General features: G+C 47.0%; 1 protein-coding gene across 1 annotated transcript in view; it reads left to right on the top strand.

Annotated features, from left to right (window-relative positions):
* The window catches only part of LOC145337285 (zinc-binding protein A33-like), a 47,927-nt gene extending 30,902 nt beyond the window's left edge, over nucleotides 1-17,025 (top strand). Inside the window, exon 7 of the mRNA XM_080182077.1 lies at nucleotides 16,454-17,025. Within this exon, the coding sequence (XP_080038203.1) occupies nucleotides 16,454-17,025 (572 nt within the window). The remainder of the gene's footprint in view (nucleotides 1-16,453) is intronic.
* The last annotated feature ends 6,734 nt before the right edge of the window (nucleotides 17,026-23,759 follow it).

Genomic DNA, 23,759 nt, shown 5'->3' with positions numbered 1-23,759 from the left:
GATAAATAATTACTAAGGCATCCGTATCACCTCTGCCATTTCTTTCAGAACCCTGGGATGCATTCCATCCGGTCCCGGGGACTTGTCTACCTTCAGTCCCATTAGTCTATCAAGCACTACCTCTCTAGTGACAGTAATCACATTAAGGACCTTATCTCCTACCATCCTTTAATATCCGGCAAGCTATTTGTGTCCTCCTCCGTGAAGACCGACACAAAAAAACTTATTTAAAGCCTCAGCCATTTCCTCATCACCCACCGCTAAATCCCCCCCTCTTGTCCTCCAAGGGTCCAACATTCACTCTAGCCAGTCTCCTCTTTATATATTTGTAAAAACTTTCACTATCTTTTTTATTATATTTTTAGAGCTAGTTTAGCTTCATATACTATCTTTCCTTTCTTTATCGCTTTCTCAGTCATTCTTTGTTGTTTTTTAAATCTTTCCCAATCTTCTAATCACCCACTATTTTTAGCCAATCTGTACGCATTGACTTTTAATTTAATGCTCTCCTTTATTTCCTTCGATAACCACGGCTGTTTATCCCTTCTCCTGCAGTCCTTCTTTACCATCTGAATATATTTTTGCTGAGAACTGAAAAAGATCTCCTTAAAAATCTTCCACTGTTCCTCAGCCGTCCTACCAACCAATCTGTGTCCCCAATCTACATTCACCAATTCCGCTCTCATCCTATCATATTCCCCTCTGTTCAAACAGAGGATACAGGTTTGGGACCCTACTTTCTCATCCTCCATCTGCATCAGAAATTCAACCATACTATGATCACTCGTCCCAAGAGGATCCCTCACAAGAAGATCCCTAATTCTACCTGCCTTGTTACACAGTACCAGATCTAAGATAGCTCATTCCCTCGTAGGTTCTGTAACAAACCATTCAAGGAAACTATCCCAACAGCGTTCCAAGAACTCTTCCTCAAGCCCACCACGTCCGACTTGGGTCATCCAATCAACGTGCAGATTAAAATCCCCCATAATTATAGCCGCTCTGTTTCTGCACGCATCAATTATTTGTTTGTTTATAGCCCGCTCCACCTCAAAGTCGTTATTTGGGGGCCTATAGACCACACCCACCAGTGTCTTCCTCTCCTTACTATTCCGTATCTCCACCCACAACGATTCCACGTTTTGCTCTTTGGAGCCTATATCTTCCCTTACTACCGCCCTGATATTATCCTTTATTAACAGAGCTACCCCACCTCCTTTATCCTCCTGTCTATCCTTCCTAAACACCTGATACCCCTGGATATTCAGTTCCCAGTCCCTGTCACCCTGCAACCACGTTTCCGTAATGGCCACTACCTCATATCCATTTGTGCTGATTTGCGCCATCAGCTCATTGACTTTGTTCTGAATGCTTCGTGCATTCAGGTAAAGTGTCTTTATACCAGCCTTTATCTGGACCTTATTTATAGAAACGTTACTAACCTCTCTCTCACGCCCCTTACTCCTTTAATTAGCGGAACATCCTCAACATTTACCTGCTCCCGTACCCTCCCCTTTAGATTTTGTAATCCCCCCCCCCCCCCGCCCCGCCACCTCCCCCAATTAGTTTAAAGCCCTCTCTGCAGTCCTAGTTATACGATTCACCAAGACTGTGGTCCCAGCATGATTCGGACGAAGACCATCCCATCTGAACAAGTCCCACCTGCCCCAATACTGGTGCCAAAGCCCCCTAAATTCAAACCCATTCCTCCCAAACCAATCCTTGAGCCACAAATTCATCTCCTTAATCCTATTTACCCTGCGCCAATTTGTGCGTGGTTCAGGTAGTAATCCACAGATAACCACCTTGTCGGTTCTGCTTTTTAATTTGGTTCCCAGATTATCATACTCCCTCTGCAGATCCTTAGTTCCTATTTTGCCTGTGTCATTGGCACCCACATGAACCATGACGACCGGATTCTCACCCTCCCACTCCAGGTTCTTCTGCAGCCCAGCTGAGACATCCTGGACCCGAGCACCAGGCAGACAACACACCCTTCGGTATTCTTTATCATTGTCACAAAGGACTGTGTCTATGCTCCTAACTACACTATCCCCAATTACCACTACATTCCTCTTTACTTCTTCTGCTTTGACCTCTGTCTGCACCACTGTACTGTGGGCAGTTTGCTCGTCCACCTTGCAGTCCTCGTTCTTGTCCACACTGGGAGCAAGAATCTCAAACCTGTTGTGCAGATTCAGGGGCTGAGGCTTTTGGGTCCCCCCCCTCCTTCCTCCCCTCAGCAACCCCCCTCCTTCCTCCCCTCAGCAACCCCCTCTTGTTCCTGACTCTGAGTTTATCAGTTTAGAGGGTGAGACTTTCTCTTGTAACCCATTATCCAGGTTACACTCCCCCTCCCTGATGAGCCTCAGTGTCTGAAGCTCAGAGTTCAGCTTGTCTACTTTGAGCTGGAGCTCTTCAAGCAACCAGCACTTACTGCAGACATGGTCACTGGGAAGGACCTTGGGGTCCACCAGCTCCCACATCATACAGAAACAGCACATCACATTTCCCTCCATCTCAGTCACCGAGTGTATTCTAAACCCAAAGAATTTAAACTTACCTTGCCCTTTTCGCCCAAGCCCTGTGAGCCAAAGCCCTTACAGTTCACTCTGCTCCCTTCTCACTCCACTGACCTGTAACTACCCTGCCCTCTGAAGTAGGCGAGCAAACCGCTCTGTTAGATAAAACTGCTTAAAAAAAAAAGTTTCAAAGCTTTGAAACTGGACGGATTACCCAGCATCGACTGGGCACCCGAAATGACAACGCTGTCAACCCTGCAAAGTCCTCACAAACATCTGGGATTAGTGTGAAAATTGTGAGAGCTGTCTCACAGACTGGTTAAGCAACAGTCATACTCATGGAACCATACGTTACTGACAATGTCCCAGACACTGGGGAGGCAGTGGTGTAGTGACATTATCACAGGACTGGTAATCCAGAAACCCAGGGGGATCTGGGTTCAAACCATGGCAGAGAGTGATATTTAAATTCAAACAAAAAATCTGGAATTAAAAGTCGAACGATGACCATGAAATCATTGTCGATTCTTGTAAAAACCCATTTGGTTCACTACTGTCCTTAAGGGAAAGAGATCTGCCGTCCTTACCCGCTCTGGCCTACATGTGACTCCAGAGCCATAGCAATGTAGTTGGCTCTTAACTGCCTCTCCAAAATGGCCAAGCAAGCCACTCAGTTCAAGGGCAGTTAAAGATGGGCCACAAATGCTGTCCCAGCCAGTGACGTCCTCTTCCCATAAATTAATTTAAAATACAATCACCATCCCTGGGCATGTCCTGTTCCACTGGCAGGACAGACCCGGCAAAGGTAACACATTCAGGAGGAATTTGCACTGACAATCCTCAACATTGACTCTGAGCCCCATGTCGTCTCATAGCATCAGGTCACACACAGGAAAGAAAATCTCTTGTGCAAGGAAACTTGTGCTCCAAATGTACCACCCCAGCCCACCCCTCTCAGCTGGTGAATCAGTACTCCCCCATGTTGAACACCACTTGGGGTAGCACTGAAAGTGGCAAGGGGCAAAATGTACTCTGGGTGGGCTCTTCAATGTCCATCACCAAGTGGCTCTGTGGTACCACCACAGTCCAGGCTAGCCTGGTCCTAAGGGGCATAGCTGCTAGACTGGGACAGGTGGTGAGGGAACCAACAAAAGGGAAAAACTTATTAACCTCACCCTCATCAACCTGCCTGTCGCAGCTCCAGGCATACCTGAAAGTGAGGTGTCATCCTGGTGAAACTGCAACACAGGATGACTTGCATATTAAACATCATAAGAACATAAGAAATAGGAGCAGGAGTAGGCCATCTGGCCCTTCGAGCCTGCCCCGCCATTCAATAAGATCATGGCTGATCTGAAGTGGCTCAGTTCCACATTCCCGCTCTCTCCCCATAACCCTTAATCCCCTTGCCTATCAAAAACCTATCAACCCGCGTCTTAAAAATTCCAGAGATTCACCACCCTTTGAGTGAAGAAGTTCCTCCTCAACTCCGTTCTAAACTGTCCGCTCCTTATCTTGAGGCTGTGTCCTCTAGTCCTGCTGTCCTTTCTGAGCGGGAAGAATCTCTCTACCTTTACCCTATCCATCCCCTTCATTATCTTATACGTCTCTATAAGATCCCCCCTCATCCTTCTAAACTCCAACGAGTACAAACCCAGTCGATTCAACCTCTCTTCATAGTTCAACCCCCTCAACTCCGGTATCAGCCTAAGTGAACCTCCTCTGCACTCCTTTCAAGGCCAAAATATCCTTGCGCAAGTGCGGCGACCAAAACTGCACACAGTACTCCAGCTGTGGCCTCACCAGTGCCCTGTACAGTTGCAGCAAGACCTCCCTGCTTTTATATTCTATCCCCCTCCAGTTTAATTGGAATCCAATCTGCAAACACTCACTCCCTCCACCACCAACAAACAAATTTCAGCCAAGTTTACCATCTACAAGATGCACTGCAGAAACTCAGCAAGGTTCCATAGGCAACACCTTGCAAACTTCCAAAAATGAGAGGTCTCTCTTTTAAAATCGAGATAAGGAGATTATTTTTCTGAGAGTCAGTCGTCTGTATTATTTTTTCCAGAATGCATTGGAGGCTGGGTCATTGAATTTATTCTAAGCTGAATTTGATAGATTTCTGATTGACAAGGGAGTCATTATGGGGGTGGGGATACAGACATGAAAGTAGAGTTGAGACCACAATCAGATCAGTGAGAATGTTGTTGAATGATGGAGGAGGCTCGAAGGGCTGAATGGCCTACTCCTGCTCCGAGGTCCTATACCAACTTATGTTACTTTATAGCCCTGTGTACCCATCCACAGAGTGTACAATATGTACTGAATTGATGAGACAGATAATAACAATGGCATGTGTGGAGTTGCTAACACAAAACACACATTCACAAATCTTCTTTTGAAAAAATATTATTGTTTTCATAACAGTATATAAAGGCTTCAGACAGGCCAGTAAAGAATCAAACACAACAGCTTCAGCACCTCTTAAATTGTGCAAATGAACACAATCACTGAAAGAATAATTTATTGTAACCACTTAAGGATGTCAATCAAGAAAAGTCAACCTTTTTGTCCAGGTGGGAAAACAGAACCCCACTGAGATAATCCTTTTGAGAGTCTGGGCTCTCAACCACTTGGACTGTAGAAACCATAATATTTTTTGAAAAGACGATTAGTGAATAGGTGTTTTATTTCTGAGCAGTTCCACTAATGTCATTGCTACTGTATGGCTCACTGATTCTGTACATAGTCTACACTGGGTTAATGGGCATTGAAGGGCCATTGAGTTCACATGGGTGGATGGGAGGAGTGAGTTGGCACTGAGATGGAATGGAGTGAGGGGTGAATGGTGGGTGCATGGAAGGATCATGGGGGCACAGCTAAGACTCTTTTACTTTATCTGTCCCCAAATCCTGACTGTAACAGGGGCCGTGGACCATAAGTAATGGAGAGACTGGCCCAACTCAACAAAAATTAGGGAGGGCTATGAGATGCCTGACTCCACAATGGATCTGGCAAGATGCAACTCGCAACCTTATCTTGTATCAGCAAAGAATTGGGGGGCCTGGGGGTTGGGCGGGGGGATGCTGTGAATGGGGCAGGAATCCCAGCATCAAATCAATGTTTTAGTTTCTTCTCAGTTCCCCTGTTGCTCTGTGTCTAGTAACTTTACCAATCTCTTAATTTATTCTGTGCATCTTTACCCAGTGATTTGGGCTTTCTACAAAGTCCGCAGTTTGATCCTCAGGTGGGACATTTCCTTCTGCCAGTGAACTCATGTGGACATTCACAGCTCTTATCTTTCTGTCTGGTTTGCAACCTTTTGTAAATGTTTCACTGCTGCCTTTCCCGTAATTTAACTGAATACCAGCTGTTTGGATAGTCAGCGTCTTCATATCTCTGCTCCTGTTTCCATGTACTCTGGCAATATCTACAGTCTCTGATATTCTGAACTTGTTCTTTCTAATCAGATCTTTTTATACATCAGGCTGTGTAGAATCGCAAATGAGCTGATCTCCCAACTTTCATCGCTTTCTCTGAATTTACATTTTCTGGCCACGTTTCTCAGTCTCATTCAGAAATTATCAACAGGTTCACCTCAAGATTTGAAATTCACATTGGTGAATCCATTGGTTTGACTTTGGCTGAAGATGAGTGCTGAATTGTTTTTAAGGTGAAAAGTTCTCCGCTGTGTCCCCATGCTCCTTCCATGCACCCATCATTTCCCCCCATCACTCCATTCCATCTCATGGAACATAGAACATAGAACACTACAGCACAAACAGGCCCTTCGGCCCACGAGTTGTGCTGATCACATCAACACCTACCAATCCATAGACCTATCTATAACCCCCAATCCCATTAAACCCCATATACTCATCCAGAAGTCTTTTAAAAGACCCCAGCGAGTTCGCCTCCACCACCCTCCAGGCGCTCCGGTTTCCTCCCACACCCCAAAGATGCGCTCTTAGGCTGATTGGTTTTACCAAATTGGCACTATTCTCCCCTGAATCTGGCTAAGTTAGAGGTTCCATTCGTAGACACGCAGGGTAGAATAGGTGTAGGGTGATGCGGCGGCGCGGGCTCGTTGGGCTGAAGGGCCTGTTTCCCGTGCTGGGTTGTTCTTTGTTCTTTGTACCACTGACGGCACCCGATTCCATTCACTCACCACCCTCTGAGTGAAAAACTTAACCCTAACATCACTTCTGTACTTTCCTCCCCGCACCTTAAATCTGTGTCCTCTCGTAGTGACCATTTCAGCCCTGGGAAATAGCCTCTGAGAATCCACCCTATCTATTCCTCTCAACATTTTATAAGCTTCTATCAGGTCGCCTCTCAACCTTCGTCTCTCCAGGGAAAAGAGTCCCAGCTCCCTCAACCTAACTTCATTAGGGATGCCTCCCAGTCCAGGCAACATCCTTGTAAATCTCCTCTGTACCCTTTCAATAGCTTCTACGTCTTTCCTATAGTGAGGCGACCAGAACTGTGCACAGTCCTCCAAATGAGGCCTGACTAGGGTCTTATAAAGTTGCAGCATTACCTCCCGACTCCTAAACTCAATCCCTCGATTAATGAAGGCCAGTGCACCATACGCCTTCTCAATGCCAAGTCACTCCTCCCATCCACCCATGTGAACTCAATGGCCCTTCAATGCCCATTAACCCAGTGTAGACTATGTACAGAATCAATGAGCCATACAGTAGCAATGACAGACGGGGAACTCCTCACTCATCTTCCAGTTGCTGGGAAGATGAATCCTTTCTGTCCTGCCCATAAAGGATGTAGCTGACCCTTTCCTCTTCACTATAGTGTCTTTTAGAAACTTACTGCATGTCAATCTGCACAAAACAAAATTTCACAAAGGTCTCCAACAACATCATCAGCCTCCCATTTCATCCTGATCTGAAGCTGTGAGCTCATTGCTGTGGCAGTAATCATTTCATTCTCCTGCACTTCAGTCAGTTTGTTCTCTCTGCTATGAATTCAAGTTGATTTTTCTCAATCTAATTCAACATTCATTTTGTTTATACTGATTGAGTTTTACTCACACACTCTGGCTGCCATCTTATGGTTCACAGAATCTGAAAGAATTACACTTTGTCTCAGCTCCAATATTTGAGTTTAAAAGTGTATTTCTCCTGATCTCTGTGTGTGTCACTGTCACTTTGGTACACTGACTGTCAGACAGTAGTGAGTGACGTGGTATTCTGGATAAGCATGTTTACCGAGGTGTTAAAATATAAGAACATCAGAAATAGAAGCAGGAGTAGGCCATCTAGCCCCTTGAGCCTGCTCTGCCATTCAGTAAGATCATGGCTGTTCTGATAGTGGGTTCAGTTCCACTTACCCACCTGCTCCCCATAACCCTTAAATCCCTTATTGGATAAAAATCTGTCTGTGACTTAAATACATTTAACGAGGTAGCCTCTACTGGAGTTCTATGAGGATGTGTCTAGGGCGGTGGATAGAGGAGAGCCGGTGGATGTGGTCTTTCTGGATTTTCAGAAGGCGTTTGATAAGGTACCTCACAAGAGGTTACTGCAGAAGGTCAGAGGACATGGAGTTGGGGGTAGGGTGTTAGCGTGGATAGAGGATTGGTTGTCAAATAGGAGGCAGAGAGTGGGGGTCAATGGGTGCTATTCGGATTGGCGGTTGGTGACTAGTGGAGTGCCCCAGGGGTCGGTGCTGGGGCCTCAGCTATTTACCATTTATATAGATGATCTGGAGGAGGGAACCGAGTGTAGGGTGTCGAAATTTGCTGATGACACCAAGATTGGGGGAAAGGCAAATTGTGCGGAGGGTGTGGAGAGTCTGCAGAAGGATCTAGATAGGCTGGGCGAATGGGCCAGGAAATGGCAAATGGAATTTAATGTTGGCAAGTGTGAGGTGGTCCACTTTGGTAGGAAGAATGGTAGGAAGGACTATTACTTACGTGGCGAAAAACTGCAGCAGGTGACGGTGCAGAGGGACCTCGGGGTCCTTGTGCATGAGTCGCAAAAACCCAGCCTGCAGGTGCAGCAGGTAGTCAGGAAGGCGAATGGGATGCTGGCCTTCATAGCGAGGGGGATTGAATATAAAAGTAGGGAGGTCTTGCTGCAGCTGTATAGGGCATTGGTGAGGCCGCAGCTGGAGTACTGTGTGCAGTTTTGGGCGCCGCACCTGCGCAAGGATATTTTGGCCTTGGAGGGAGTGCAGAGGAGGTTTACTAGGCTGATACCGGAGTTGAGGGGGTTGAGCTATGAGGAGAGGCTGAATAAACTAGGCTTGTACTCGTTAGAGTTTAGAAGAATGAGGGGAGATCTCATTGAGACGTATAAGATGATGAATGGGATGGATAGGATAGAGGTGGAGAGACTCTTCCCGCTCAAAAAAGACAGTAGGACTAGGGGGCACAGCCTCAAGATAAAGGGGGGGCGGTTTAGAACGGAGTTGAGGAGGAACTTCTTCACTCAAAGGGTGGTGAATATCTGGAATTCTCTGCCCGTTGAAGTGGTGGAGGCTGCCTCGCTAAATATTTTTAAGAAGCGGGTTGATGGGTTTTTGATAAGAGAGGGGATTAAGGGTTATGGGGAGAGGGCGGGAAAGTGGAACTGAGCCACGACAGATCAGCCATGATCTTATTGAATGGCGGGGCAGGCTCGAGGGGCCAGATGGCCTACTCCTGCTCCTATTTCTTATGTTCTTACTGCTTCACTGGGCAGAGAATTCCAAAGATTCACTACCCTCTGAGAGAAGAAGTTCCTCCTCAACTCTGTTCTAAATTAACTCCCCTGTATTTTGAGGCTATGTCCCCTAGGTCTTGTTTCCATTGTAAGTGGAAATAACCTCATTGCTTCTACCCTGTCTAGCCCCTTCATTATCTTATATGTCTCTATAAGATCTCCCCTGAACCTTCTAAACTCCAAAGAGTACAAGCCCAGACTACTCAATCTCTCCACATAAGCTAACACCCTCATCTCCGGAATCAACCTGGTGAACCTTCTCTTTACTCTCTGCAAAGCTAATATATCCTTTCTTAAATAAGGGGACCAAAATTATACACAATACTCAAAGTGCGGCCTCACCAGTGCCCTGTACAGCTGCAGCATGACCTCCCTGCTTTTATATTCTATCCCCCTCGAGATAAAGGCCAAAATTCCATTCGCCTTCTTGATCACCTGCTGCACCTGCAAACTGAGTTTTTATGATTCATGCACAAGGACCCCCAGGTCCCTCTGCACAGTAGCATGTTGTAATTTTTCACTATTTAAATAATAGTCCATTTTACGATTATTCCTTCCAAAGTGGATAACCTCACACTTACCAACATTATACTCCGTCTGCCAGATCCTTGCCCACTCACTTAGCCTATCCAAATCTCTCTGCAGACTTTGTGTCTTCCACGCAATTTGCTTTCCCACTCATCTTTGTATCATTTGCAAACTTTGTTACCCTACACTCGGTCCCCTCCTCCAGATTGTCTGTGTATATGGTAAATAGTTGAGGCCCCAGCACTGATCCCTGCGGAATGCCACTAGTCACTGCCAACCAGAAAAGCACCTATTTATTCCAACTCTCTGCTTTCTGGTAGATAGCCGATCCTCAATCCACGCTAACACTTTACCCCCAACTCCGTGTACCTTTATCTTATGCAGCAACCTTTTATGAGGCACCTTATCGAATGCCTTCTGGAAATCTAACTACACCACGTTCACCGGTTTCCCTCAGTCAACTGCACTCGTTATATCCTCAAAAAATTCCAGTAAATTACTCAAACATGACTTTCCCTTCATGAATCCATGCTGCGTCTGCTTGATTGAACCATTTTTTTCCAGGTGTCCTGCTATTTCTGCCTTAATGATAGATTCCAGCATTTCCCCAACTACAGATGTTAAGCTAACCCGCCTGTAGTTACCTGCCTTTTGTCTACCTCCTTTTTTAAACAGTGGCGTTACATTCGCTGTTTTCCAATCAGCTGGCACCTCCCCAGAGTCCAGTGAATTTTGATAAATTACAACTCATGCATTTGCTATTACTTCTGCCATTTCTTTTAATACCCTGGGATGCATTCCATCCAGACCAGGGGACTTGTCTACCTTTTGTCCCATTAGCCTACCGAGCACTACCTCTTTAGTAATAGTGATTGTTTTAAGGTCCTCACCTCCCTACAGTCCCATGACCATCAATTATTGGTATGTTATTTGTGTCCTCCGCTGTGAAGACCGATACAAAAAACTTCTTTAAGGCCTCGGCCATTTCCTCGTTTCCCATTATTAAATCTCGTCTTCTAAGGGACCAACATTTACTTTAGCCACTCTTTTCCGTTTTATATATTTGTAAAACCTTTTACTATCAGTTTTTATATTTTGTGCTACTTTCCTTTCATAATCTATCTTTCCTTTCTTTATTGATTAGTAGTTCTTTGTTGTTTTTTAAAGCTTTCCCAATCTTCTAGTTCCCCACTAATTTTGGCCACTCTGTATGCATTGGTTTTTAATTTGATACTTTCCTTTATTTCCTTAGTTATCCATGGCTGGTTATCCCTTTTTATACATTCCTTTTTCACTGGAATATATTTTTGCTAGCTACTGAGAAAAATCTCCTTAAAAATCCTCCACTGTTCCTCAACTGTCCCACCAATTAGTCTGTGTTCCCAGTCTACATTAGCCAACTCCGCCCTCATCCTATTGTAATCCCCCTTGTTCAAGCAGAGGACACTGGTTTGGGACGCTACTTTCTCACCCTCCATCTGAATTAGAAATATTGTGATCACTCATTCCAAGAGGATCCCTCACAAGGAGATCATTAATTTTACCTGTCTCATTACACAGGACCAGATCCAAGATAGCTTGCTCCCTCGTAAGTTCTGTAACATACTGTTCGAGGAAACTATCGCGACAGCATTCTAAGAACTCTTCCTCAAGTCCACCGCATCTGACTTGAGTTGACCAACCAACATGGAGGTTAAAATCCCCCATGATTGTTGCTGTTCCATTTTTACATGCATCTGTTATTTGTTTGTTTATAGCCCGCCCCACCTTGAAGTTATTATTTGGGGATTATACACTACGTCCACCAGTGACTTTTTCCCCTTACTATTCCTTATCTTCACCCACACTGATTCCACATTTTGCTCCTTAGAGCTTATATCGTCTCTCACTGCTGCCCTGATGTTATCCTTAATTAACAGAGCTACCCCACCTCCTTTTCCTTCCTGTCTGTCCTTCCGAATTGTCTGATACCCCTGGATTCCCAGTCCTGGTCACCCTGCAACCATGTTTCGTAATGGCCACTGATTTGTGCTGTCAACTCATTCACTTTGTTTCGAATGCTGCGTACATTCAGGTAAAGTGTCTTTATGTTAGTCTTTCTTACCTGGACCCGATTTGTTAGTGCATTCCTTTGTTTGCACGCTCTGTCCCTTCCTGTCACAGACTGGTTATTCTTCCCCAGACCATCTCCCTGCACTGTGTTGACACCTCCCTTCTCATGCCTGTCACCTTTTTGACTCTGCCTGAGGTTAGATTCCTGCCACCTTCTATACTCTCTGTTCTACTACGTGCTCTGGAAACTTTACAAACCTCTCCTGAGCCCTCGGCTCCTTTAACTAGTTGAAAGTCCTCATCATTAACCTGCATTCCTACCCTCTCCTTTACCTTTGATTTTCTAATTCTCCAAACAACTGAACTCTCCCCCCCACTATTTAGTTTAAAGCCTTATCTACAGCCCTAGTTATACGATTCGCCAGGACTCTGGTCCCAGCACGATTCAGATGAAGACCATCCCATCGGAACAGGTCCCCTCTTCCCCAGTACTGGTGCCAATGTCCCATGAATTCAAACCCATTCCTCCCACACCAATCTTTGAGCCACGTATTTACCTCCTTAATCTTATTGACCTTGTGCCAATTCGCTCGTGGCTCAGGTAGCAATCCAGAGATTATTACCATTTTGGTTCTGCTTTTTAATTTTGCTCCTTGCTTTTCATATTCCCTCAGTAGAACCTCTGTTCCTGTTCTACCTGTGTCGTTGGTACCTATGTGGACCACAACTGGATTTTTACCCTCCCACTCCAAGTTCCTCTGCAGCCCAGATGAGATATCCTGAACCCAAGCACCAGGCAAGCAACACAACCTTCGGGATTCTCGATCCTGGTCACAGAGAACTGTGTCAATGCCCCGAACTATACTATCCCCAATTACAACTACATTTCTTTTTTCTCCCCCCACTTGAACGGCTCCCTGTACCACGATGCTGTGGTCAGTTTGCTCATCCTCCCTGCAGTCCCCGTTCCTGTCCACACAGACAGCAAGAATCTCAAACCTGTTGGACAGGTTCAGGGACTGAGTTTCCTGGAACTCTACCTCCTGGATCCCTCTACCTGCCTCATTCGCAGCCACACCCTCTTGTCCCTGACCACTGGCTGAATTCAAGTTATTTAGTCTAAGGGGTGTGACTGCTTCCTGAAACACAGCGTCCAGGTAACTCTCCCCCTCCCTGATGTGTCGCAGTGTCCGAAGCTCAGAATCCAGCTCATCAACCCTGAGCCGGAGTTCCTCACGCAACCAACACTTACTGCAGACATGCTCACTGGGAACCACAATGGGGTCCGCCAGCTCCCACATCATGCAGGAACAACACATCACCTGACCCTCCATCCTTATTTTATTTACTTAGTTTTTAAGTTTAACTAAGAACTAAACCTACCCTGCCTCACCCGTTTCTGCCTAAGCCCATTGAACCAAAGCCCTTCAGCCCTCACTCTGCTATCTGCTCACTCCACTGTCCGCTAACGATGCTGCCCGCTGGATAGTGCGGCCTGCTTTTTAAACCTCCCGCGTGCTTAAAAAAAGTTTTAAAATCTTTCCCAGGTCACCCCGCGGCTGGCCTACTTCCGCTTTTCACTTAAACCAGCGGAAAAAGAAACCCCGCGATAAAGTAAGGAAAAAAGTCAATCCCTTCCCCTTTTTACTCCAGCCACACATCGCTCCTCTCTGCCTTGCTCCGGTCAAACAATGAGAATCAAAATCATTTTGGAATAAAGTAACAATATAACAACATCCTGACAGTCTTTAACATGAAGAAGGGGACAGAATCTTTCCAATATCTCCTTCATCCTCTCTCTCCCTTCAGCCGGTTTTCAGTTTCTGATGTTTATCACTGAACCTCATTTGGAGAAAGTCAGAAATGTCTTTAATCTGATATCTGTCATAAACGGTCGCAGTTTTCTTTATATAAACACCGTGAATGCAATGAAAGCAAAGTGTTCTGAGAAATTCAAAACTGAATTTTGACCGAATATCTTCAAAGCTTCACAACTGAAGCTTATCTTTTATAAAAACAAACTCTCTGGTACATTTCACAACAGCAAAACTAAATTCAAGCTCTGAAAAATAACAAATTTTAAATTGGCAGCATTAAAGGAAATGAAAGAAAGAGTTAATGACTTATAGCTGTGCAGAGCAGGGTGTATACTGCCAACACACAGAGAATTTTCTGGAGACAGACTTTCATTCTGCAGACAGAAACTTTCCATCCATTCTCACACACACACACACACACTGAAAACAAAATCTAAATGCCTTTCGTATGAGCTTCTCCCGGATAGTTGAGATGAGCTGTGAGTTTCGGGTCATCCATTCTGTTTACCTTAATGTTTTTCCCACATTGCAGTAAAGTCCAGCTGGTTATTCTGACACTAGATCCTGTTCCTTCTGTGGTTTTTGTGTCTAACAATAGTTGGATTGGATTGTGGTGGGTCAGTAATGTAAGAGACTGGGTGTGGGTGAAAACAGTAAAATGTTTCACTGTCCAACAGCTCACTAACAGATGTCCCTCACAGGTGGAAAATCCCTTTTCCAGGTCTGCTGGGACTCTGCTCACATCGGTTCCTGGTCACAAGTGACTGTTTGTTTCCTGCAGAAGGACTTCACTGAAACTGATGTCAGTGGCTGCAGCTTCCAGATAAAAGTCCTTGTCGGGGTCCACAGCTCCCAGAGCTGGGCCAGTCTGCAAGTCCATTTTCAGTTTAATGAAAGCCTTTTCACATTTGTCATCTCAGTCCCAATACTCCCTGTTCCACTAGAGAGGCTACTGCCTTTTCCAGCTCTTTCTCCACGACCTTAAGGAAAGTCTGTTGGTTTTGCGGCTGGGACACGGGGCGGGATGATTTTCCCCAAAAACTAAGCTCCCAACAGGTGGGAACACGGGAGATTTTCCCATCTGTTTTTTGGGCGAGTTTAGTTGAATGAATTTCCGGCACTGAGTGTATCACAGAGTCAAGGGATTTCCGTTGGTGGGGCGAGTGCACATGCACTGATTTCTCAGTCTGCCGGGAGATTGGTTGACAAGCGCATCCCCCCCCTCACCTCCCCCGGTTGCCTGATGGTCAGACCCGGTATCTGTTGGCCTCCCGATGACCGGACCCGGCCTCTGATCGCCGATCCGGCACCCCGATGGCCGCCATCTCACTAAAACCCATGTCCACTTTGTCTGGAGGGGGTCCCACCCTAAAACCTTAGGGTTTGGATATCGCTCCAGCCCCTGTATCAGCTGTAAATCTTCCCAATATAATGGATCCTCCTGTTGATCATAGGAGAGGGTGAATCTACTCCCGTGTTAGACACTCCTGTCTCAACTACCTTTCTCTCCCTCCACTATAATATCTACACATTGTCTATCACACTCATCATACCTGAGTGGACAAGGATACTCAGGCTGGGTACAGTCCCTTCCTGCTGAATTTCCCAGGACACCCTCTCCCTGGGCCACATGGACCTGACCCTGGGGAGTGTTTTCGTGCTGACACCATTTCATTCATCTGTGGGATTTCTGGAAACTCGGGGTGTTTGTCTCGGGTGTCTCTTGACTCCGAGTCCCCTGACTCTGGCCCTTCATTGGTTTCCTCCACTCTCGGACAAACTGTCCACTTCCCCCACAATTGAAACAGGTCGGGATGATCTGCTTTTCCCCGGGTTTAAAGCGCTTCCCCTCTCGCTGCCCCCTCGGTGGGGCCCCGTCATCAGTGACTGGAGTTTCCCTCCGCTGTACAAGGGGAGCCACAGGTTTTGGTGGATCAGGGGCTTCTAACAGGGGCTGCCGGACTGTCCGGTTTCTAACTCACTATCCCTCAAACTGAGGAACACTCACTTCTCCAACCAGCCCCGGGGACACGGCACAGACTAAACCACCATTGACTTGACTCTCTCGCTCTTTAATCCGTCTCTTGTATTCAGCACGGTCCAAGTGTGGCTGCTTGTTTCTGTAACAACCTGATGTTGCCTTCACTCCATCTCTCTCTGTCTGTCTCTCTCTGTCTCTCTCTCTGTCTCTCTCTCTCTCTGTCTCCCACTCTGTCTCCCACTCTGTCTCTCTCTGTCTGTCTCTGTCTCTCTGTCTCTCTCTGTCTCTCTCTCTGTTTCTCTTCCATCGTTTTTACAGATCCCTCATTCAGTTCTCCTGGGGTCTGGCCCCGCCCCCAATCTGACCCCGCCCCCAGCCTGGCCCCGCCCCCAATCTGACCCCGCCCCCAGCCTGGCCCCGCCCCCAATCTGACCCCCGCCCCCTGACTCCCTCCGGCTCCGGCCCCACCCCCAGCATTGACCCGCCCCTGACCATGCCACGCCCCCCCATTGAGGCCCTGCCCCCAGCCTGCACCCGCCCCCGAGTAGCCCCGCCCCTTACCGTGGCTCCGCCCCCAGCCGGTCTCCATTTCTCTCTCTCTCTGTAACGGGGTTTCCTCAGCCTCACTGCAGGGTGTGGTGTCCGGGTAAAACCTTCCCCCCGGGCAGTGTCTTCCCCTTTCCCCTGTGCGCTGTTTAAACTCTTCCCCGGGGGATGAATTTCTAATTCTGGATCATTGCTGATTTTCCCAATCACTAACCGGCTGTGAAAGTTACAGTGAGTCTGACTAACATTTTATCCGTGTCCATCTGTTCCCAGCTCCAGTCACCTTCGACCCTAATACAGCCCATCCTGAACTTCTCCTGTCTGAGGACCTGAGCACCGTGAGACACACCGGGAAACGGCAGCAGCTCCCCGACAATCCGGAGAGATTTGATTCCTGTGTCAATGTCCTGGGATCAGAGGGATTCACATCAGGAAAACATTCCTGGGAGGTGGAGGTGGGAAACAAGACAAAGTGGGATGTGGGTGTGGTCAAGGAATCCATCAACAGGAAAGGGAAAATCACCCTGAATCCAGATAACGGATACTGGGCAATGAGACTGAGAGAGGGGAATAAATACTGGGCTTGTGAGGAACCATTGAAACGTTTATATCTGAGTGTGAATCCGAGAAAGATTCGAGTCTGTCTGGATTATGAGGGAGGGAAGGTGTCCTTTTATAACCCGGATAACAAGTCCCATATCTACACTTTCACTGGTACATTCACTGAGAAACTCTATCCTTTCTTCAGTCCATGTAACACTGCTGGGGGTAAAAACACAGAACCCCTGAAAATCTGTCCCCGGACAGTAACAATCCAGGAGGATGAGGGTTTTAACCCTTCATCCAAATAAAGACAGTTTCATGTCGGTGGGGGAGGGGGTTTGTTCCTCTGTGGAAGAGGGGTTGGGGTCCTTCGCAGATCCTGCCCCCCTCCCATTATCACACACTGTCAGCGGGGGGGCCGTCCATTCCTCGGGAGGGTGAGGCGGATTCCTCCGGTCCGGCCTGTACCTCCCGGGGATGTGTGAGGACCCCTGCCTGAGGGAGGGCCGGAGGATCCACTCGATATAATCCAGTCACTCGTCACCAAGTCGGACACACTGGAGGCTGGGACGGGCGAGGTCGATGAGGCTGATCCCACCCGGACACGGGCTGATATCCCCCAGGACCTGCTCGGCCTGATCGAGGAATCGATTAAAAAGACCCCACACACTGGGTCACTGGGTGGGGGAGGGGAAGGCCCCACGCACTGGGTCACTGGGTGGGGGAGGGGAAGGCCCCACACACTGGGTCACTGGGTGGGGGAGGGGAAGGTGCCACACACTGGGTCACTGGGTGGGGGAGGGGAAGGCCCCACGCACTGGGTCACTGGGTGGGGGAGGGGAAGGCCCCACACACTGGGTCACTCGGTTGGGGGGGTGGGGAAGGGGGAAAGCCCCCATTCTCCATCTCTGATTTTAAACCTGGGGTTGCTTATTCTGGGGTTAGAGCTTTTCCCTCAGTCACTGTGTGACCCGGTGCCTGAGGTGGAGCGGAGCCCAGAACCACTGTCACTCTCTGACCCAGAACCTCCAGAGCAGCCCAGGGAGGGGCTCTCTGCCCTCGATCCTGGGGGTGGGATGGTGACAGAGGCTGGTATGACTGGGGTGAGGGCTGGTGGTCACTGATAGTGAGAAGACTGAGGAGGACTGGGACTTAGTGGAGGGCACCGAGGAGGATTTAGAGTCCATCATCAGTGGGGGACTCCCCCTCATCTCCCTCAGGGAATTCTGGGAATTCCGAGCTGACAGCTCGTGGCAAAGTCCAGCTGACCCTCAACCGATGGTTGGAGCTGACGTCTCGCAGAAGGTTCACATCTTCTGTTGGGAGACTGTGAGGGGTTCAATGAGGGGACAGAAGACCAGGATCGAGGGGTGGGAGCAGGAGGTGCTCGACCTGGAGTTCACTCTGAGTTGAGGACTGAGGGGGAGTAGTACCCATACTAATAATTATAGAAGTGAATAGCAGCCATATTAATAACTATCAAGTGAAAGGTTAAACCACAAAAAAGCCTGCACACAGTTTAACAGCAGAGACATGCATATCAGGATAGTAAGCTGCTATTGCCAGGCAAAGGCCGAGTGTCTGAGTTACAGACCTTTCATATAAACAGAAGGGGAGGAAGATGCCTTTGTCTGGGAGAGGCCATTGAAGCAGACATTTGGAATGGGAGGATTGATTTGTGTTCTCACAGTCAGACACAGCTGGAGTGTCCAAAGATAGTTGGAACAATAACCTACAATCAAAACTTAACTCTGATTGGATATTACAATTAAGCAAGCGTAATGTGATTGTGATTTGTTTCAATATCTGTATCTTATGAATGATGTAACCTTAATTTATAACTGTGAGTGGATAGAGATAACGCCTGTACATTGATTGGTATATGTTAATTACTTGTAATCAAATTTGAAACTATAACTGCTTGTGTATTTCTAAATTCTGAACTCTGTCTCGCCTTTATCGTTGAAAGAGGGTCCAATTGCTATAGTCTTCAATAAATCATTTTGAACCATTCTGTGACTTTGTCTGGCTACTTAAGGGGAATGGTGATTATAACGACATTAACGAGCAAAGCATCCTAGAAGCCCCACAACAAGGATCCGGCCCCGTGGAAGGTGTACGGAGAGAAGAACAGCGCTCTGAGAGAGCAGCAGGTTATCGAATTCTGTGATGTGTTTGTGAGATCACAGATCCGGTTCCTTCAGAACCTGGACCTTGTCTCCCCATCTTCTACTCACTGGAAAAAAGGCAGCGACTCCGTAAGCAGCTCCTGGGGCTGCTGCACGATGACGGATCCCTGGTCTTGAATCGGAGAGTATCAGTGTTGAGGCCCCAGCCTACTCCCGAGCTCTCTTCTTTCTGGATCTGTCCAGTGATGATGCTGACAGAGGTTTGTGGGAGGATCTGTTGAGGGTCAGTGCAGAGGGTACCCCTTAGCCTGACTGAGCTGACCAGTGTCCCTGACCAGCTCTCGAGGGGCAAGTCCCCGGGGCTGGACAAGCTGACCATAGAGCAGGTTCTGGGATGTCCTGGGGGGTGGCCGGGGAGATTACACACGGGTCCTGAGGGAAAATCTTGTGACCGGAGAAATGTTCCTTTCCATTATTGTCCTCCTGCCCAAGAGGGACGATCTCCTCCTGTTTATGAAGTGGTGCCCAGTCTCCCTCAGCACGGACTACAGGATCTTTGTCAGGACCATGTCTGCTCACCTTGGCACTGTGCTGGCCCACAGGATCCACCCTGACCAATCCCACCTGGATCAGGAGAAAGAGTTTGATGGTGTGACCAGCCTGACATTTTGGGTACCTGCCCTGCATATATTGGTTAGAAAGTTCAAACAAGTGATTGACACAAGGTAAACTTAACATAGAGGAAGAGCAGGAAAGATGGTGAAGATGGAAAAAGTCCAGGGGAGATGGAGAAGATGGTAGAAGATCAGGAGAGATGGTGAAGGTGGAGGAATACCAGGTGAGAGGGAGAAGATTGCAGAATACCAGGTAAGATGGAGAAGATGGGAAAAGGTCAGAAGAGATGGAGAAGATGGTAGAATATCAGGGGAGATGGAGAAGGTGGAGAAAAACCAGGGAAGACTGAGAAGATGCGAAAGACTGGGTGAGATGGAGAAGGTGGAGAAAGTCCAAGGGAGGTGGAGAAGGTGGAGAAAGAGATGGAGAAAGACTAGGGGAGATGGAGAAAGAGCAGGGGAGATGGAGAAAGACCAGGGGAAATGGAGAAAAGGGAGAAAGAGCAGGGGAGATGGAGAAAGACCAGGGGAGATGGAGAAAAGGGAGAAAGAGCAGGGGAGATGGAGAAAGAGCAGGGGAGATGGAGAAAAGGGAGAAAGAGCAGGGGAGATGGAGAAAGAGCAGGGGAGATGGAGAAAAGGGAGAAAGAGCAGGGGAGATGGAGAAGGACCAGGGGAGATGGAGAAGGTGGAGAAAGACTAGGGGAGATGGAGAAAAAGGAGAAAGACTAGGGGAGATGGAGAAGGTGGAGAAAGACTAGGGGAGATGGAGAAAAGGGAGAAAGAGCAGGGGAGATGGAAAAAGACCAGGGGAGATAGAACATAGAGCACTACAGCACAAACAGGCACTTCGGCCCACGAGTTGCGCCGATCACATCAACACCTACCAATCTATAGACCTATCTATAACCCCCAATCTCATTCAACCCCATATACTCATCCAGAAGTCTTTTAAAAGACCCCAGCGAGTTCGCCTCCACCACCACTGACGGCAGCCGATTCCATTCACTCACCACCCTCTGAGTGAAAAACTTACCCCTAACATCACTTCTGTACTTTCCTCCCCGCACCTTAAATCTGTGTCCTCTCGTAGCGACCATTTCAACCCGGGGAAATAGCCTCTGAGAATCCACCCTATCTATTCCTCTCAACATTTTATAAACTTCTATCAGGTCGCCTCTCAACCTTCGTCTCTCCAGGGAAAAGAGTCCCAGCTCCCTCAACCTAACTTCATAAGGCATGCCTCCCAGCCCAGGCAACATCCTTGTAAATCTCCTCTGTACCCTTTCAATAGCTTCTACGTCTTTCCTATAGTGAGGCGACCAGAACTGTGCACAGTCCTCCAAATGAGGCCTGACAAGGGTCTTATAAATTTGCAGCATTACCTCCCGATTCCTAAACTCAATCCCTCGATTAATGAAGGCCAGTACACCATACGCCTTCTTGACCACATCCTCCACCTGCGAGGCCAATTTAAGAGTCCTGTGGACCCGGACCCCAAGATCCTTCTGCTCTTCAACACTACTAAGACTCCTGCCCTTGAGAGTGTACTCGTTCATCCCGTTGGTTCTGCCAAAATGGACGACTACACATTTATCCGCGTTGAAGTCCATCTGCCACTTCTCCGCCCAGTCCTGCAGCCTATTTATGTCCTGCTGCAACTTTTGACATCCTTCCAGACCATCCACACCACCGACCTTCGTGTCATCAGCGAACTTACTTACCCATCCCTCCACTTCCTCATCTCGGTCATTTATGAAAATGACAGACAGCAAGGGTCCTAGAACAGATCCCTGGGGCACATAAGGATTCTGAGAAATTACTGGGTTAAAAATAAATCCATAGACAGTTTGTGGTTTTAGATTTACTATTTTGTTGACAAATAATGTTGTTGCAACACTTGAACAAGGAAACATGTTATTGCAGTATCACCAGAAGCCATTAGGTGGAGCTGCTGCATGGATTTTAAAAATCTAATTTGATTGCTGCAATACCATTCTTAATGTGGGTCTGCTGGCGTTGGACTGGCGTAAACACAGTAAAAAGTCTGACAACACCAGGTTTCAGTCCAACTCACAAGCTTTTGGGGCGAACCAAAAAGCCCCGAAACCTTGTGAGTCTATTCTCAAATAAATCGGTTGGATAAAAACCTGGTGTTTTGTCAGACTTTATACCATTCTTAGTCAGAGGGAGGTGGTGTTGCTCTGTCTGATTTCACTTTCATTCTCACATTCTAACTATCCACCAATCCCCCAGTTATTAATCCAGGAGAATTTTCTTATCTTTTCTGTACTCGGAAAACAGGCCCAGATTTTTGAATTCGCCTCTTGACACACAGCAAGATCCCAAACTGGGGAATTTCACTCTCCCAACCTGGGCTTTTTTGAACATTGTCCAGACTGGCAGTGTGGAATTTCCCAATAGGGACTCGGTGTGTGACAGGAACATGGAATTGGGAAATTTATTTTCCCTCCTTTCTTTCTGATCTAATTCTCTTTCAGTTGTGAAGAAAGGTGCTGCTGAACTGTCTGATCAGCCGAGTGTTTCAGCATTTTGTGTTTTTGGGATTGCTGCCAGTACCAGGTATCCAGCAGCAGGAGGCGACATTGCACCGTTAAACTTTACTATCTTTGAACAGGTCGACATCACCATCTTCTGGCTGAAATCGGCACTACAATGAACTGCAAGGGAAAGTTCAACACTCTGGGCTGAATGGTCACTCTGATCACCGCTCACAAAACAGGCGTTGGAGTCAAGTGTGGGAGCAGAGTGAGAAATGGAAACGGAGAAGAAATCCCAGCTACAGACTGGGAAACAGGGGAAGAGATGGAGGATGGGACTGGGTGGTTTGACTGACTGAAGCAGGGAGTAAATGAAGGAAGGAGAGACACAAGATATTTAGTTTACTTTGTTCTTCAAACCTGTGTGTTTTAACCTCTAATAGCGAATGAAGACACTAAGTCGACTTTAAATGTTTAAACACAACTTTCTTTATTCTGGTCTCTAACACAGGTTCATCCAGACTCGAAATGTTCGCTCTAACTCTCTCCACAGATCTGTCAGACCCACTGAGATTTTCGTGCATTTTTGTTTTTGTTTCTTTATTTTTTGCTACTTAGAAACTAGTCAATACCTGCAATGCATAAATACTCTCTATCCGTTACTGAAATTGAGGCTGATTTCCACTTGCATCCGAAACCTGGCCAGGATTTTGCCACATAACGATCAGTTTTGTTCTTCCAGATGTTGTTGTCTTCTGTGAATGTTGGTCTGGATTTTGACTGAACACAAGCTCTTTGTTAGCACAACAAGGGAGGAAAGATTATTAATTGTTGAAGGCTTTGACATTCAGCCTTTAAATTTGTACCCTTCAAGTAACCAGACCAAATCACGGAGTTCAAATCAAGGTTGAGGACTGGTTCCAAATCTCAAATCTTTAGTTTCAGATCTAACCTCATCTATCAGATCTCTGGCAAGAATCTCACCCTTCATCCACCCTTTGACTGAGGCCCCAGTGGTCTTAGTTAACCCTTCAGTTACCTGATTCAATGTTTTTATGAGTCCATCACCCTGTAGATCTGTGGCAGTGAGTGCATTCTCGGTTCTATAGCCTCCACACTGTCATTCCTTTCCGTGACAACCCAGGAGGAATAGCCATTCAGTTCAGACAGTTGTACTGAATTAAATACCAAGTTTGCACTCCCAAACAATCCCCCAATATCACCCAGTATATCTCATATCTGTGATTCAGGAGCAATTCTGTAAGTATTGTTGGTTACCCCGAGAGACACCATTGTCACATCATGTAATAAAGTTTTAGCTTTCCCAATCCTAACTAACCCATCAGGGGGAGGCTCGACCATGTTTGGACACTGGGTAGGTTTTTGATATCCACAAGTATTAAGCTGGTAATATCTAATATCTCTACAATCAAGTCTTATCTATTACTTGTTTACATAGTTCTTGACAATACTGGCCAGGTTCTGTGACATTGAATAAATATCTCCACAAATCCAGTATTTGAAGGCATACAGCATGCTTGCCTTCATCTGCCAGGGCATTGAGTTTAAAAATTGGCAAGTCATGTTGCAGTTTTATAGGATCTTACTTAGGCCGCACTTGGAATATAGTGTTCAATTCTGGTCACCCACATTACCAGAAGAATGTGGAGGCTTTGGAGGATACAGAAAAGATTTACCAGGATGTTGCCTGGTATGGAGGGCATTAGCTATGAGGAGAGGTTGGAGAAACTTGGTTTGTTCTCACTGGAGCGACGGAGGTTGAGGGGAGACCTGATAG

The sequence above is a fragment of the Carcharhinus amblyrhynchos genome, unplaced genomic scaffold (genome assembly GCF_965287045.1).
Source record: "Carcharhinus amblyrhynchos unplaced genomic scaffold, sCarAmb.v2.hapA scaffold_45, whole genome shotgun sequence".
Taxonomy (NCBI): Eukaryota; Metazoa; Chordata; class Chondrichthyes; order Carcharhiniformes; family Carcharhinidae; genus Carcharhinus; species Carcharhinus amblyrhynchos.
Note: the sequence above shows the minus strand (reverse complement) of the source record. Positions and strands in the feature narration are given on the sequence as shown.